Raw genomic sequence first — 17,878 nt, 5'->3', positions numbered from 1 at the left:
AGTGATTTTAAGTAACACTTTAAAAAAGTGTCCCAGTTTACATCCTGCATACCAATTTTATTATGTTAAAATTCTTAACTCTTTTTATCAAATTATAAAGGGTTAGTCTGTTTTTTAGCTTTTAGTTTTTTTCAGCAAGTGCAACTTGACATTTTTAATCAAGAATCTGAGATTCCCCCACCTCCTCCCATTCCTTTGTACCTGATTAAAAAACCTCATGTTCCAAAGTTGAACTAGTGAGAAAATGGAAGAATATTGCAGCATTTTATTTCCACTTTTTCTGTGTCCTCCACATGCCTGAAACTGCTTTTTAAAAAATAGTTCAAGTAAAATTGATTTGTCAGATGTTTACTTTTTATCGCTTATAAATAAGCAAACGTCTATTCTCTAAGACATACTTTTTTCTTAGTTCAACACCTCTAAAATTAGAGTGATTATTACAACTTTCTTAGCTTTTCACCATGGTTTAATTAGCAGTGATTTTTTCCCCTCTTAATGGTGTATAAAATAATAATGCATTTTATAATTCATGACATCTTAGATTGATTATTGTAATTATTTTAATGTTTGTAAATATTAAATATATGCATATGTTGGGCTGTAGTTCATTATTTGGAACCAGTTTTAGTTTTGTAGCTAGCCAATCTAAATGTTATTTTATTTAGCTGTAAATACGTGAAGAACCCTGTTAAAGAACTTGCAGGGTCTCTGCTTTTTGAGAGAGGATTTCATTAAGCCCTTCCATAGTCTGATGAAATCCTTTGTAACTCATGGATCGCATGTTAGAATGTCTTATGTTAGCTGTTAATGGCCGGTTTGTTTTAATGTTAAAAATATACCTTTGAATAGGCGTTGGTCTGTTACTGCCTTATTTCCTAAAGCTCACACATGAATTTTGGGGTCAAGTTTTATCTCTTAGTAAAATTATACTCCTAAAGGATTATGATTATGTCAAATTAAACATTTAAATTAAAAAGCTATAACTTAATATGTTTAATCATTACAACTATTTAGAGGTGATAGTGTTTGTATCATTGTCTTATTTACAATGATAGAAGAAGCTAAACTTATTCCTGCTTCAGATATTGTCAAGTAACGCTGGCTTATTTGGTTCTAGTCCGTGATCCCTGTTTATTCACAATATGAGCAAGGGGTGGAAATGTATCCATCCATTCTTATCCAGTACTTCTCTGGGCCATAGTAACATTACAGAATTCTCAACATTGTTTTCTTTAATCCCAGTTGGCTTTCTTTGAGTGAACAAATTTGTATGTCAGGTTATGTTCTCAGCTTTTGTATGGATTTATTCCTATGTCAGAATGGATCCGACTTTTAAAAAATATATCCTTAACTCCAATTCTTATCCTTTCTTTTTAGGCTTCTGTTAGGGAATTTTCATGTGCATCATTCTCGTTGCCCATTTCTGCAGCAATTATACTTTCCTCTTAATCCGATTACTGAGGTTTTACTAAGAAAAGCTATAGTGTACTTCTCAAGTGCACCAAGAATAAGAGACTTCAGGTTATTCTTTTCCCACCTCATCTTTGAGGTTCAGCTGTCCAGCTAAGGTAGCAACAAGGTGTGAGGTAGCCCTGTGCTCCAGGCTTCTGTTAAGCTCCATTTCTGCTAATAGCAGTGGCAGAAATGCCATACCTGTGAAAGCTGTCTACTGCCACAGAGTGTGTTCAAGTGAATCGGTGTCCTTTAGTTTTTTTTTTTGTTTTGACCAGGAAAAAATTCCTTTTAAAAAAGAAAGTACTTGTTTTAAAAGAAGAAATTACTTTTTAGAAAAAGCTTAAAGTGTAACATTAAATAATTCATGAGCAAGTTCTATGTTTTTTGTACAGGTCTATTATTTTCTAATGAACAACAAATTTCTTATAGCCTTGTAGTTTTAGATGTATTGTGGGCCAGGTAATGTTTTTCAAATACTTGCTTTCTTTATTCCTGTCAGGGTGCAGCCTTTGTTGAATTTGATGTACATCTTTCAAAAGATTTTGTGCCTGTGGTGTATCATGATCTCACCTGTTGTTTGACTATGAAAAAGGTATGTTTAAATGCTTTCATTAAAAAAATATATAATTAGTTATTAAATAGAGTCGGCTGATTCATTTTCTTTGTGAGTTGCTGCCAATCCCTTCCTCTCTTAAGCTCCTACAACATCAAGAGAGTGAGGAGACAGGAATATTAATGTCCTCGAGTAGGTTATCTGTACTGCTCAATTAGCTTTTATATTATCTAACAAAAGGGTTTTCTAGATGGTTTTTGTATCAGTCTGCCACTGTCTATATTGAGGCAGGAGAGGAAGCTATCAGTTTGTTTTTTAGACTCTCTTCTATTTCTGCTTCAAGTTTTTTCTCAAATTAATAGGCTAGTAGTATGATTTGGTTAAAGTGGGAAGAGCCACAGTGAAAAATAAAATTGGAAACATGCTTTGGAGCTAGACAGTGGAGGGCCTCAGTGAATGGGGTATAATTTTAGGAACTAGGGAGATAGGAAAGACTTTTTCGCCAAGAAGGGAAGTGTCCAGAACTAAATTTCCAGATTACTATTTTGATACTTGATAGAAGAGGAATTTAAGAAGACCGAAAGTAGAGGCAAGGGGACCCAGTAGTAATGTGGGCCAAAGGTAAGGTAAGCCTGAGCTGGAGTGGAGACAGTGAGATTGGAGAAGAGGGCGTGATAGAGGAGAAAGTCCAGAAGGATATTTGCATATAATTGCTTTAAAATTATAATTGTTATACAAACATAATTGTAATAATTATATATGGCACCTAAATTTCAGTATACAAATTAACCATGTGATTTCTCAGTGACTTAAAGTAGGAGAGTTCATTTGGCATTTCCTTTAAAACTGTATTAGGTATCATTTTCCACTGAGTTGATTCAGAGTTAAGGCTAGTTTGCTAACATGTGTAACAGTGCACCAGACACTGCCTATTGTAGTATAAATAGATGACAAGGCACCTGGCTGTGCCTGCTAGTGGATTCTAATCAGTCATATGGGTTTGGATTACTATGATTTATAGAAAAGGACCCTTACATTTTGCGAATGGTGTTAGAAGGAAGGAATAAGATGCACCTATTTAGATGACAGAAGTAGAATAACAGTAGAAAAGGAGCAGGTTGTTTTTTGCTATGGGGAAACAGTAATGCAGAGTGAAATGAGAAGGAATGCAGTCGTAAAGGACCTTACTAACCAAGACAGAAATTAATTAACCTAGTTGTAATTTCTGAAAATCTATGAGAGTTAATCAAAAGGTATTACTGATCCCCCTTTTTCACGAGACTTTGCATTGCTCTTAAATTGAATCCGGATGGGTTGATTGGGCAATGAAAGTAATAAATTGTAGATATTTTTAGCATTAATTTTTAAGCTGGTATTTTACAATAAAACCAATGGTTCAGAAGGTTATTAAATGAATATAAACCTTCCTATTTCTTGTTTGCACTTCTTTACTTTTAATAGCTTTTTATGTATTCTCTCAGAAAAACTTTATGCATATGCTCATACCATATATACATGAATGAATTTAAAAGTAATGGATTTTAGTATATTTGTTAGATCTATGATTTATTGATGGTACATTAACTCATTATCTTAAGATAGAAGTGCCTAAACAATGTAACATTTGATATGGTATTAAAGTCTAATAAAACAAATTTGCTTATGGGGAAAATGTTTAAAATAGGTTAGAATTCCTGTTAAGTATTACTGCTTATAGCCAATCATACTTTTTTTTCATAATAGTTGACTTCTGTGGCTGTTTTTAACCAAACTTAAGTTTTAAAAGTTTAGAAAAGTTTGGAAACTTATCTACAGAAATTAATGCTTTCTTAGTACTTGCACATGGATTTTCTGGTCATGTAGCATGGATATATGGCATATAAAATATGTACAGCATGACAGGAGAGAGGAGGAATGACTGACTCTGGCTTTGTTTTCAGTGCCTTAGTTTCCTCCCAGCAGTGTTTTTTCTTCCAAGCACTGCCACCTACATTAAAAACAAAAGCCAGAGTTGAAGAGCTGGGAGGTGGTGTTAGATTAAGGAGGGCTCCTCTCCGTGGGCTCAAGGTGGTCAGCAAACAGTTATTCTCATCCAGTAAGTTGAGATGTTAGGCCTGTCAAGGGTAAACATTCAGTAACAATTTGGGGCCCATTTTCTCTTTATTTTCTTTTTAGAAATTTGATGCTGATCCAGTTGAATTATTTGAAATTCCAGTAAAGGAATTAACATTTGACCAACTCCAGTTGTTAAAGGTAGTAATAATAGCATAAAATGTAAATTATCTTTTAGTTTTAAGACTGTTAGTACTTGTCTATATATGGTAATGATCTCTTTGCACATGGACGTGACTATATTCAGCATGCAGAGAGCGTATGCTTTGGTTTTCTTTTCTATTAGGAAGAATGGGTTTGTGCTGATCTGCATCTGTCTTCTCTAACAGTTTGCATAGACCCCATTGGTTTTTGCATATGTGACAGGGCTAGGCTATAAGGCTTTGGAGGGTAGCCCTTCTCATTCATAATCTTAGGTTGCCTCTGGTCTGCTTTAGCCCTTCTTTATATTTTACAATTGGCCTTTTATGCTACTACTGGTCTTATACTTATGCTACTATTTAAGATCTTCGTATATATTTTATACCATATAATTTTACATGATTCCTCTTCCTATTCTCATTAGATACCTAAATAAATGGTTGATTAAGTATAAATAGTTTCCCAAACTAAAAATTTTTATATTCTTTTTCCCTACTTGGGCATTTGATTATGATCTTACATATATGTACAAACATGTAAAATATATAGTCATTAGTGCTTATTCTTATTAAACTTATAATTCTACATTTTATAATTTTCTCTAACTTGCTAGCTTTTCAGGTTACACTCCTATTCACTATATCTTTATAAAAAGGCTTTTTTTAGTGATTGCATTTTTTGTGTGTATGTTTTTCTAGCTCACTCATGTGACTGCACTAAAATCTAAAGATCTGAAAGGTATGTACCAATATGGAAATGCTGTTTTTATTTTATAGTTAACATCTATGTAGTATTTCCAAAGGCATTTTAACATACTCTGGTCATTTTGATGAATGTAATACTCAGCTGTCCATATGTAATTTATAGATGTGAAGGCTTTACATATATTAATCTTCAAATGCATATATGTCATGTATATAGTAACCATGATTTGTTACCTTTATGAGTTTTCTTAGCTTGATGAACAAAGTTATAACTTTGTACCTACCAATCTTTTCAGCATTCTTACCATTACAAAGTCGAGAATATATCAAGCTTAGAATCTGGCTCCACAACCAAGAGTTTGAATCCAGCTCTGACATTTACCAGTTGTGACCTTGGGCATTTATTTTACTTGACTACTCTGTGCCTTAGTTTCCTCAAAGCTTGTCTGCCTACAAACTCCCTTTGTACTTCTACTTTATTTTCTACTCCCATGGAACTTAGTAGTCTGTGCCATTCATTTGAAGCTTAGTGTGTCCTTTTTTTAACCCTTTATTTTTGTATATGCCCTGTCTCTTCAACTAAAATGTAAACTTCTCAAGGGTGAGAAAAATGTTTATTCCCCAAGACATTACAGTACTCTGCATATAGTAGGTATTACATCCGCAGTGTGATAATGGGATAGCTGGGATGCCTTTATGAAGGAATGGTAAAGTGTTTAAAGATTCCATTCCCAGAACATAAATGTGACTTAATAGACTTATAAATATTTCATGACTGTTCATAGTAAAATGAATTTTACCTTTAACTTATTTAACTAGAAATTTTTACATAATTTTCTTTGAATTTATATTACATGGGCTTTTTTTTTTTTTTTTTTTTTTAAGAAAAGGAAAGCCTGGTATTTTTCTTTCTCTTTTGGAAAAAAATTCTGTATCTTGAGATGTAATCTATTTTGATTTAAATGGTAATGGTAATCAAATGGTGGCATTAGTAGCTATAGATGCTCTTAATTCCTAACTTTTTAGCTAATTTTAATATTTTGAGTAGAAGTCTTAGCAAGATAACATAGCTCTTAATTTTGTTGAGAAATAACAAATCACTGCTTGTGACTACTTTTGGAAAAGTAGTAGTACAACTTCTATAAAAAAAATCACTGCGGACTGCAGACTATGGTGTTTCTTTTAAATGTTGCAAACAAGTTCATGAAGGATGCTTATTTTGAAAATGAGGGTTTAATGGTTAAAAGCAATAAATATAAAAGCCTTCAAAAAATACTACATATGAAAGGATCTTATAATTATTATCTCTTTTTTTGCCCAAAGAATTTAGGAAATGTTTTTAGTGATAAAATAGTATTTTATCTACTGAGTTTTTATAATTTAAAATTTCAGAATCTGTTGCTGACGAAGAAAATTCTTTTTCTGAAAATCAGCCATTTCCTTCTCTTAAGATGGTAAGTTCCTTAAGAAAACTAGGTCAAGGCTATCTTATTAATTCTGTTATATATGAATAATTAATTTTGGTTTCTTAAATAGCTTTACAAAGGTGTCAAAGACAACATTAATATAAACTTGTCATCATCAATGGTTTTCAGAAAATATAATTTTTATGTGGGTATCCCTATGCTATTTTTTTAAAAGAGTAACTCATATGCTCAAATGAATAAAATTTCCTATTTCCAGGGGCTAGTTTGATAAGAATTAGGAAATTCCACATTTCTGCATGTACATAAACAGGAAGGAAAGAGCACAGAACAGGATGTGGGAAGGAGATGTGATGGAGGGAGGCATTTTTACAGTATTTTAAACAGTTTCTTAGCTTTTGAAGAAAAATGAGATTCTGTGAAGAAATTAAAATATAACAAAAACTAGCATGAAGATAAAAAAAAGTAGACAGAATTCATCTAGGAATCTCTTTGACAGCATCAGGCAAGCCTGCCTGGACACCAGTCACTCTCCTTGGCTTTTATTCTTACTGTTTCCGTTTCCTAACTTGTATTCTTCTCTATTGTCTTTTTCTGGTGACGTCAGGTAGAGTAGATTTCTTAGGGAAAAATAGGTCGTTTCAGTTTATCATGATTATTCACCCTACAAAAAGGATGCTACAAGAGAGTTCCTGAAATAAACATTGTGTTAGTACTTTTAAAACATGATTTGAATAATTTCACTCACTTTGCCACCACTATAATTGAATCAGAGAGAAATTTTAAAACCAAAAAGAGGTCAAATACAATCTCTATAAAGGAGAATCCAAAGATTTGATATTTAGCAGCCTCAACACTAATGTACACCATTGTTCTCATTTTTCTAATTTTTCATTAGTTCGGCAAAAATGTGACAGGTATGTTAAATAAATGTGGCTAAAGATAGAGAAAAGTCAGAAAGCCCCACATGAAACTGAATACAAATTCTTTAAGGTGCTGTACTTTTTATACAACTGGTTTAGTGTAGACCCAGGGCTAGCTCCCAGGCTATATTCTTACTATTAGTATTCTGTTAGTATGGTTTATTTGCTATTAACAAGTTAGATTTATATATATTATACATGTTAAAGGATTTCTAAACTTTTGAAATAAATAGAAGTTAAAATACATCTGTTTCAAATTTATTTTTCCCTGAGCTTGTTTGTATATTTGGCCTTCATGTTTGAAGACTAAAGTCAGCTCTTTATAGGTTAATAACCAGGCCTTATATTTTCAGTTTGATTTTCTAGTTATGTTGCCAAAATGGTCTTACTGCAAAGTGTCTAGATAATTTAGATAAGTCGACACCATATTACTTGTTCAATTACCTAATCAGTCTTATTTATTTATGATCCTCGGCATAATCTTTCACTTGGAGAGTAACATCTTTTCAGGGAGTAACAATGTAGTATTTCTTAAGCATCACCACCTTCAGAACAAGCTAGATAGACATCATGGTTTTTTCATATAACCATAAATTCACATAGTGGAATGATACCTGAATGCAATTCAGAAAATATGACAATTATCTTCTTAAATCCATTAGGTTGCCTAACTTATTACAATTCACTGTGGATGTCCAGTAGTAATGGCGAAATGGATTTTGGGTCAAAGATTCATCTTTGTAGTAGTAGTGATCAGTTATCATGGCTATTGCCTTAAGACTATTATGCTATTTAATTTCTCATCTTTCTTATTTAACTTAATCAATCAGGTAGTCGGAGTATGAGAAAAGATAGTGGTTTATGCTGAAGTCACAAAACATTTTATTCTTACTAGTGATATGTTTTCTTACAGATTGCTTTTTGTAATATTTTTTTCTTTATTTCTCTTATTTTACCATTCATCTCACTGAAAACAAACCAAAATTCACCACCAACCAACAAACTACTCTAGGTTTTAGAGTCTTTGCCAGAAGATGTAGGATTTAACATAGAAATAAAGTGGATCTGCCAACAAAGGGTAAGTAATTCTCTATGTAAGACATTCTTCTTCCTTTCTCCACATTTCTTTAAATGCGTTCAATTCTATCTTTATTTTAATGGAATAAGTGAAACTTAAAACTTATTGTGGCTTTTTCTAGCAAGCAGTGCTTGTTGGACCTTTTAAATAAAGCATATTTTATACTTATATGTGAGTACTTAAACTTAGTGATGAATGTATTATAGTAGAAATTCCATTTATAAGTATCTTTTCACATTTATATCACAGTTCCTGGGCATACTTATAAAGTGAACAGTGAGAACTCTGGATAGTCAGAATTCTGTAACTGATTCATTTTTGTTTTCTTATCCCCCATGTAAGCACATATTTTTTAAATAGTTTCCTAAATAGTTTCCTGTTAAATGGTAGTAGCTAGTAATAATTAACCAGAAAAAGAAATTGCTACAGATGTGTTTTAAATCAGTCCCAGATTTTATCATTCTTTTGTTCAATAATTATATATTAAAAAGCTGCTATGGACCAGACATTTTTTCTGGTTACTGGGGTCAAGTAGTGAACAAAACAGAATAAAGCCTTGCTTTTCTGGAACTTATATTCTAGTCAAGGAAAACAGTTAACTGTTGAGTGTATCAGATGGGGACATGTGTAAATGGATGAGGATGCATGTTAAGAGGGTTGGTTGATGTGGGGTGGGCGCTGGAAGTAGTTAATTGAGATAGAATTATTGGACAGTCAGAACAATATCCTGAAATTTGTTTTGGTCAGAATAATCTATAGCTGTCCTCAAACCATGCTTTCTAAGTAACTATTCATGATAAGCTGGTTCTAGTTAACAAAAGTGCTCAACCAAGGTTTTCCTAATAAGTAAGTTTTAGTTTTCTGAGCTTTTAGATTTATATTAATTATTAATATTTAAAATATTTAATGTTTGAATATCAGCAGGGCTCTTGGTATCTTAACTATATTTATAGAATTCTTTATATTATTCATTAAGGGTACTCGATATGCCCAAGATGTAAAGAATGAGATTTTTAACTGGTAATTCATAATTACCAGGGTTTGCGGGGGCAGGGTTGTTGATTTAGTAATGAGTTAACAAATGAAGTGTAGAGTCCTTTCGTCCTATAGTTTATCAAGAATAGATAAATAAAAATATTTTTAAAGTCATAGTAGATTGCAAATTTCCAGAGTTTTAGCTTTCATTTCGTTAACTGATTAAAGCAAGTCTATTGTTTAAGTGTCTCTATATCTGAATGATAATAGTTGCACTGTTACCAAGGAGCTGTGTGGCCTTGGCAAGGCACTTCATCTTTTCAGGATTTTCCTTTCCTTATTGTAAAATAAAAGTTGGACTAGATACTCTCAAGTTTTTTTTCTAGCACTGTGATTCCTGGGTATTTAACGGCTTTCATTTTCCTATTTATTTCTATTCCATGTAGGATGGCATGTGGTATGGTAACTTATCAACATATTTTGACATGAATCTGTTTTTGGATATTATTTTAAAAACCGTCTTAGAAAATTCTGGGAAGAGGAGAATAGTGTTTTCTTCATTTGATGCAGATATTTGTACAATGTGAGTATTCTTTTTTTCTCTCTCTCTCTTATACTCTTAGATTGTAGCTAGAACTTAGAATACAAAGATTATGGTTGGAGGTGAGGAACGTCCAGACTTTAACCTTGCATGGTCCTCACAGTCAGATTATGTGTATTCTCACATCCCTTTGGGAGAACCTACTGGGATGCCCTCCACTCCTGTGAACCCAACACCTACTAGTTTCGAGCACCTCATGCCTGTGTTGCATATACTGTCTTCCTTACCCAATTGTAAGCCCTCATGGGCTTTCTTGTCTCCCATTTCTGAGAATGTATTTTAGCTCTTGTATAATCAATTTTTTTTTCCTTTTTGACTGAAAGACAGACAATATGTACGTGTCAACAGTAGTTATATCAGTAATGGGATTATGCTTTGGGGGAGGGGGGTTTTCTTTATATATTTAGTGTTTTCTAAAGTTTCCAAACAATGCATAAAAATTATTTCCACAATGAAAAGTGTTTTTTAAATTGTCTTTTTTAGGGTTCGGCACAAGCAGAACAAATATCCCATATTATTTTTGACTCAAGGAAAGTCTGATATTTACCCTGAACTCATGGACCTCAGATCTCGGACAACTGCTATCTCAATGAACTTTGCACAGTTTGAAAATCTACTGGTAAATTATGTTTGAATTTTTTCATTTCCATTTTTTAAAAAATGTTTCAGAGCAATAATAAAGTTTCATGTTACATTACACATCTAATTGGTTAGTTTTGACCTAAAAATGAGGGTATTAGATCTCAGAGTGAAAAGCAGTTACATGAACAAAAAAGTATATATTTTCTTGCAGGCCGAGGATAAATACGTTTTGTAGTTTTGTTTTCTGAGTGGATTTTGTGAGTCATCTAAAATAGTTAGACTGTAAACTTGTTCGATAAATTTAGTTATGTAAGAAAAAGTTGTAGCATTTCCCTGCACACTCAGTTTTAGAGAGCACTGATCTAGAGTATGGCCGTTTACAGTTAATAAGTTACTTTTTCATGAAGAACTTATTTTTCTTCCTTTAGGGGATAAATGCACATACTGAAGACCTGCTCAGAAACCCATCCTACATTCAAGAGGCAAAAGCTAAGGGATTAGTCATATTCTGCTGGGGCGATGATACCAATGATCCTGAAAACAGGAAGAAATTGAAGGAATTTGGAGTAAATGGCCTAATTTATGATAGGTATTTGTTCTTCATTAAGAATTTTCATGGACTGTTAGGAAAAAACTAGCTTTCATCTTATAAAATTATAAATAATATTAAACTTAGTTAAGTTAAAATTCTGTAGTTCATCCTGAGATCTGTCAGTGGAATCCCTTGGGAAGCTTGTTAAAAATTCCAGCCACTGGGTTCTAACTGTATGTATATGCCATCTTGGGGTTTGGGATCTGCCCCAGACCTCTCCTCTGTCTAAACCAGCTTTCTTGGTGATTTCATCTAAATCTGTGGCTTTTTATAACTTTGTATATTTCTAAATTTTTATATCTCCAACTCAGACCTTTCCCCTTACCTCTAAACTTTACATCCAGCTATCAGTACCTATCAGAACCTATTCTTCCTATAGACTTCCCGATTTCAGTATAATTGACAACTGTCTTTCCAGTTTCTTGGGCTAAATCCTTGGAGTCTTTCATGGCTCTGTTCTTTATCTCATATTCCAAATCTAGTCAAACAAAATCTTGTTGATTCTATCTTCAAATATATTCTGACTCTGTCTCCTCACCACATTTATAACTGTCACTCTCCCTTAATCTACCTCATTTTTCATGTGGATTATTGAAGTAGCCTGCTCACTGGTGACTGCCTACACTTGTGCCTCCCTGCTGTCTGTCCTCAGCACAGCAGCCAGAGTGAGTCTGTTAAAACGGAAGTCAGAACATGTTACTGCTTAAAACTCTCCCACCATTTTCTGTGTCACTTAGAGAAAATTCCAGATCCTTAACCACCCCCTTTCATACCCCAATGCCAGCTTCCCAGTAAAGCCATCCCTGAATATCCTAAATCAGATAACAACCTCTACTCACAGTGCACTCACTTCCTGCCTTTTCTCCATAGCATTTACACTATCTGATATATCCATATACATATAATATTTTACTTTATTTTCTCCTGACCATTCCCCATACACCTAATCAAATATAAGCTCCATGAGGGCAAGGTTCTTTGCCTGTTGTCACTGCTATATCCCCAGAGGTTAGAACCATATGTGCTACAGAGTAAGAGCTCTAATATTTATTGAACAAATCTTTTTCTTTTTTTTTATATGCTTCTTGGGTGCTTATAAGCTTGAGAGCCACTAATCTGAGAGATGAAAAGGTTGCTTAGTATAAAGAAATTTGGGGTTAGAAAGGATGCCATTTACTCTGTTTGGTAATACTTAAGTGGTATCATGTGAAGAGTAAGTGATGAAATTCTTACCAGGCCCACTTTTTGAAGTTTTACCATGTACAACTTTGTAGGGCATAGAAATTTTAGGCAGATCCTTCATCTCAAGGGCCTTAGCTTGGTTGGAGCCAAGTACTGACATGTAACGGAGAAAGTGATGGTGCCGTGTGAGTTCTTCCTGGCCTAGGGTCAATAAGAATAATTTTAAAGAGGAATCATTGAGATGGATTTGAGGGTCTGGTTAAATTTGCTTTGACAGGATTTGCAGATTTGCATTTTAGGCAAAGGCTAGAGCGTGAATCAGGGTAGGACTGTGTCGAAGGTGTGGAGGGTTTTGAGGAGACATCCAGCACTGGGCAGGTTGTTTTAGTTGATTTTTACCCTTGAAAGTTTTTTTAAAATTTTAATCAAAGAAGTACATACACACACACACACACACACACATAACTATATATGTGTGTACATATATGTGTGTATATCTATATCTTAAATTTAGTTCTTTTAAGGCTTATAATAAAAACCAGCAGTCTCCTACACCTATCTCTTTCATTGCCTCTAGCTGAGTTCCTATGCCTTAATTTTTCAACTGTTTCTTGTACTTAATGTGTTTATGCTATAATTTTTTTGTTATCAAATTTAGACATTATGTGGAAAGTTTTGAATGATTAGTGAGTCAGAGACTTCGATTCATTTTACATTGGGAAGAGTTGTGATGAGGCTTCGTGTTTTAGTCTATCAAAAACTAATTTGTTCTCTTTTTTTACAAAGGCATTAACAGTAGATTTCCATTTCGTCATGGTTTTGTGATATATTATCATATAAACTGGTATGTTTGATTTGCTGATATTTGGGATTTTTGCACTTAACGATAATGAATAGGATAGCCTTTAATTTGCCTGTCTCTAATGGCTTGATTTTCATATGGGGCTAATACTTGTCTCATAGAGTAAATTGGGCAGTCTGCCCCCTTTATAATTATTGTGTCTGCTCAAATGATTTTTTAAAAATACAGTGACAGACACTCATATTTAAAGAAACATTATCATTGGATTTTGAAGTCCCCATATGCCTTTCCCTAACTCTATTCCCTTATCTCCTCCCTTAGACATAATTGCTTATCAAATTATTATTCTCTTTAAAATTTTTAAAGTTCTGATTGCTGTTGCTTAACAAACTATTTAGTTTTGCATGGCTTTAATATTTACTTGTACTTCTGTTGCATGTAGTTTTAATCTATATATCTTCATGGTTGTATAATATTCGTGGCTGGCATGTCTCTACCACAATTTATCCTCCTATTTGAGAACATTTCAGTGGTTGCCACATTTTTCCTGTTACAGCATTTGCTGTAAACATTGTTGACCTGGTTCCTTAGAAATTATGTGTAAAGAATCTCTAGGGCAGTGACTCTCAAATCTTTTTTACCCCAGCCCAGTTAGAAATGCATTTTACATTGCAACCCAGTGCACACACAGATAAGTATAGCTATAAGCATTGTGGCCAGGCATAAAATTCTATATGAGAAATCATTTACCTTTATAATTTTAAAAGCATTTCTCCATCACTTACACAATTCCAGGGTCGCTGTTAAGGAGTGTGAAACCATGCTGGTTCCTGTTCCCTCATATGTGATTTGTTTCCTATTAGAAAGCTTGGAGTCTTCTTTTTGTGACCAGCGTTCTAAAATTCTATAGAGATGAGTCTTGGGGATCTGTTTTCAGCCATTGTGCTGGGCACTTGGTAACCTTTTTAGTCTGTTGATACATGTCCTTGAAGATGTGAAATATTTCATGAACTGTTTTTGATGTTTGTCCCTTCCATTTTTCTGTATTTTTTTCTGTATAAAAATACTTTTTTTTTCTTTTTTTTGGCATATTATATATACACTCTTGGACCAGATTTCTCATTCTTATCTTTTCTCCTATTCTCTATCTTTGTCTTTTTGTTCCACTTCAGAAAATTTCCTCAACTTTATTTTTCATCCATTCTATTGAGGTTTTCACATCTGCTATTGTGTTTTTAATTTCTCTTAATGCTCTTTTTTTCCTGTATATGTAATATCCTGTTTTTGTTCAATGAAAATACTGTTTCTCTGGGGGCTTTAGGACTTTTTATTGTTTTGGAATTTTCTTCTCTTTTGTTCACTCTCTTACATATTAGAAGCTTTCCTCACATGTTTGGAAATCCTTAGCTGCTTCTCATGATAAGAAATTGGAATCTAAAAAGCTTGTTGGAAGCTCTGAGTGTGTTAACTTGGATTTCACTATGGGATATTTTGGGTGGCCTTTTTGGGTGGCCTCTGATGTCAGTAAATTTAGAATTTCAGTTTTTGGCTACTCAGATCACTCAGAAGAATCTATATAAACGTCATAGAGGATCCAGGTCTGGCTGCCAGGGTTCTTGGAATCAAGTGAGGGAAGAGAGCTGGGGAAGGGAGGGCACATCTCTGTAGCATTGGTTATGTATGTCCTATCTCTGATTCCTCTGGTCTGGTGGTGCTTTTGCATTAATCCCCAGATGGGCACCTAGTCTTGTCCTCCATTCCAAGAGATTTTCTGTTTAATTCTCAAAATAATCTCAATCAAGGCGGGGAAGGGTAGCCTCCAAATTAAGGATTTAGGAGGAAGAGAGTTGCTCAAAGCCTTCACCTCACCCCTGATTTAGCCTCTCTCCCTTTCACTCCCAGTTCTAGAGGAATTTGGTGCTACTTTTAACTCTGCCTTTTCATTTTTTCTATTATTTGTTTATGGTTTGGCCTTTTCTATTCTGTTAACTGAAACACTTCATTACTACTTATCCATCTACTTTCTAGCTTCCAAAACTTTGTTGCTGTCCCTGATTTTTCCCATACTTGTGGATTTTTAAAAATCTCTTTGCTTTATTTTTAACGGGATATATGGGGAGAGTGAAGTTAGATGCTTCTGCTCAGTCTGATACCTTGACCAGAGGTCACTTTTCATAACAGAAAGCCTTTGTTTTAATATAGTCACATATTTAATAGAGGCAATACATGTTTTTATCTTGTTTAAGAAATTCTTCCCTACTGTGATGCCATAAAGATTTTCATGTAGTGCCTTACATAAATTGCCTAACTTCCACATTTAGGCATGAAATGTCATCTTTCCCTTGCTAAGATTTGCAGTGCCACTGTTGCCACTGTCACATGGGACTTTTCGTGTGTTTTTAACTCTGGGTTCATCTTCCAGTACTACACAGCTTTCAGATAATTTTCACACGGGTGAGAGGTTCTTCTCATCTTGACCTTTTGTGCTTTGAAGTCAGAAATGGGTATGAATTCCAGCTCCACTCTAAATAGCTTCCCATCTGTAAAATAAGACATTGGTTAATTGACTTGGAGAGAAGAAACATGAAGAATCACTAGTAAACTGCAGGTTTCATTTTCTGAATCAATTGCTTTCTCATCACCTCTTTTGCATCAGGGGTACAAAAGGAAATGCTGCTAATCTGGATTATTGGAAAGACTAAGGAGAAAAGAAATATTTTTATAGGACTGACACTTAATGTTTAGAAAAAAAGGACTCTTATAATATGGATGTTCTAGAGATTCTATAAATGAATTTTTCTAAAAAGGTTAAGTCAGACAGGTCTTAAGTAAATTATAAATCCCATACTCATGGATTTTTAAAAATCTTTGTTTTTTATGTGTTTTGTGTTTGTTTCATTGTAGGATATATGATTGGATGCCCGAACAGCCAAATATATTCCAAGTGGAGCAGTTGGAACGCCTGAAGCAAGAATTGCCAGAGCTTAAGAGCTGTTTGTGTCCCACTGTTAGCAGCTTCGTACCCTCAGCTTTGTGTGGGGAGCCTGATATCCACGTGGATGCCAACGGCATCGATAACATGGAGAGTGCTTAGTTTTTATTGAGCAGAGGCCACTTGGGAGGCATGCACCACCCCTCGGGTATTCACTTTTCATCACTGAGCATTGTCTGTCTATGCCCTTTAGGTTTCTCAGTCCAATGAAGCAATAATGAAGTATTTAACTGTTCATTACAGTTCTTGCTAAAATTTCAAGTATGCTATTTAAATCACTTGGCCAGGTATAATTACCAGTCATTACAATGAGAAAATGTATTGCTTGGTAAATATTTTAAACTAATATGTTAAACATATAATGTTAAACAAATGTTCATTGAAAGCATAGCACCTTGAAATTAACTGTATAACTATCTCACACTTACACTTCTTACATCTTTTCATTCAATCAGGTCTGATATTTAGCACTTGAGAAACATGACTATGCATAATTATACCTGACCATGGAAAAAATAAGTACCTCAAATGCATGCATTTGCACTGGTGATTCCAACTGCACAGATCCTTGCCCATCTGTGTATATATGTATTTTTACTCTGATTGACATGCGCATATACTATTCTCTTTCAGTATGAACCTCGAGGCTGCTGCCATTTCCCCACTTAACCAAACCAGTGCCTGTGTAAACAGCCTGGAGGTGATCTTTGAAAACTTGTTTCATGAGCTTTTCAAAAGCTGTTTTGCATAAATGTTAAAATTTCAAAATGCTGCAGGGTAATTTAATGTATAAAACATTAGACATATGTATTGCATACTTAGTAGATTATTATGTATAAATTCTATTCAATGCATGCTTTAGGTTTTAAGCATGAGATTGTACACGTTTACTGTAAGTCCTTGCATCTGTGGTGCTAGGTGAGTGTGAGAAGGTGTCAAGGACTGAAAATATTTTGTTGCCTAAAAAAAGCCTGTTCGTAGGCATTTTAAATACGCTTATTTGAAGTATCTCTCACTACCTATTACACACCGTTGCTTTGTAGGTTTGTTTTGTGTGTGTTGTACAGTAGTTAAACCTCCATGCAGAAAAATAAATGTCCTGAATTCTCATATTGGTATTCTTTATTGGTTAATGTATATCATGCATGTAATTTATTTAGAAATGTAGAGATCCTACTAAATGTATATGCATGTTTTTTAGAGTTATGCTAAGGTTTCTTTCATTAGAAGCAAATTATTTTGGCATAACTGTAATTTAAGAATGAATGTTAAATAAAATACACATTTATTTTCTTCATTATAAAATGAAATTTCAAAAAAGTGTTCTTTTTCTAGAATGGGTTCTATAATATGAGAAATAGGAATTTAGGGTCAAACTTAAAGGGATAACTTATTTTCTTCTACCTTTGACTGCATGTTCTTCATTAGATAGATTATTCATGTATTGACATACTTTGGTAATAGCTGAGAACCTAAGACTTGGAATTATACTTTATAGCTTTTTTTTTTTTTTAAGCCAAGCAATGCGATTTTGGTCAGATCTTAATTGTATGAGGATCAGCTTTGAAATCCTGTGGTATTGTGTTTATAACAGATATTTAATAGAAAATAGTTTCTGAAATGGAGTCTTCTGCAAGGGTTCTATATATTTTTTCCACTTTGAAGGAGACTCTCTAACACTTTGGTGTGAATTAGGTACTTTCAGGAAACTCCTGAAAAAGAATTAGTTTTCTTCATTTGCAGACCTTATACAATGCGGTTA

The 17,878-nt window shown here is 33.8% G+C and overlaps 1 protein-coding gene across 3 annotated transcripts in view; it reads left to right on the top strand.

Moving 5' to 3' along the window:
- The window catches only part of GPCPD1 (glycerophosphocholine phosphodiesterase 1), a 45,419-nt gene extending 27,993 nt beyond the window's left edge, over window positions 1–17,426 (top strand). For 2 of the 3 annotated variants that reach the window (XM_016123260.2, XM_016124048.2), the window contains 9 exons: window positions 1,955–2,047; window positions 4,184–4,261; window positions 4,960–4,999; window positions 6,358–6,419; window positions 8,325–8,390; window positions 9,812–9,948; window positions 10,450–10,585; window positions 10,977–11,137; window positions 16,029–17,426. In XM_016123260.2, the coding sequence (XP_015978746.1) occupies window positions 1,955–2,047; window positions 4,184–4,261; window positions 4,960–4,999; window positions 6,358–6,419; window positions 8,325–8,390; window positions 9,812–9,948; window positions 10,450–10,585; window positions 10,977–11,137; window positions 16,029–16,218 (963 nt within the window). In that variant the 3' untranslated portion in view covers window positions 16,219–17,426. Of the gene's footprint in view, window positions 1–1,954; window positions 2,048–4,183; window positions 4,262–4,959; window positions 5,000–6,357; window positions 6,420–8,324; window positions 8,391–9,811; window positions 9,949–10,449; window positions 10,586–10,976; window positions 11,138–13,108; window positions 13,167–16,028 lie in introns of all 3 variants that reach the window. The other variant, XR_001594411.2, reaches the window with a different exon arrangement.
- The last annotated feature ends 452 nt before the right edge of the window (window positions 17,427–17,878 follow it).

The sequence above is a fragment of the Rousettus aegyptiacus genome, unplaced genomic scaffold, assembly GCF_014176215.1.
Source record: "Rousettus aegyptiacus isolate mRouAeg1 unplaced genomic scaffold, mRouAeg1.p scaffold_m13_p_12, whole genome shotgun sequence".
Classification (NCBI taxonomy): Eukaryota; Metazoa; Chordata; class Mammalia; order Chiroptera; family Pteropodidae; genus Rousettus; species Rousettus aegyptiacus.
Note: the sequence above shows the minus strand (reverse complement) of the source record. Positions and strands in the feature narration are given on the sequence as shown.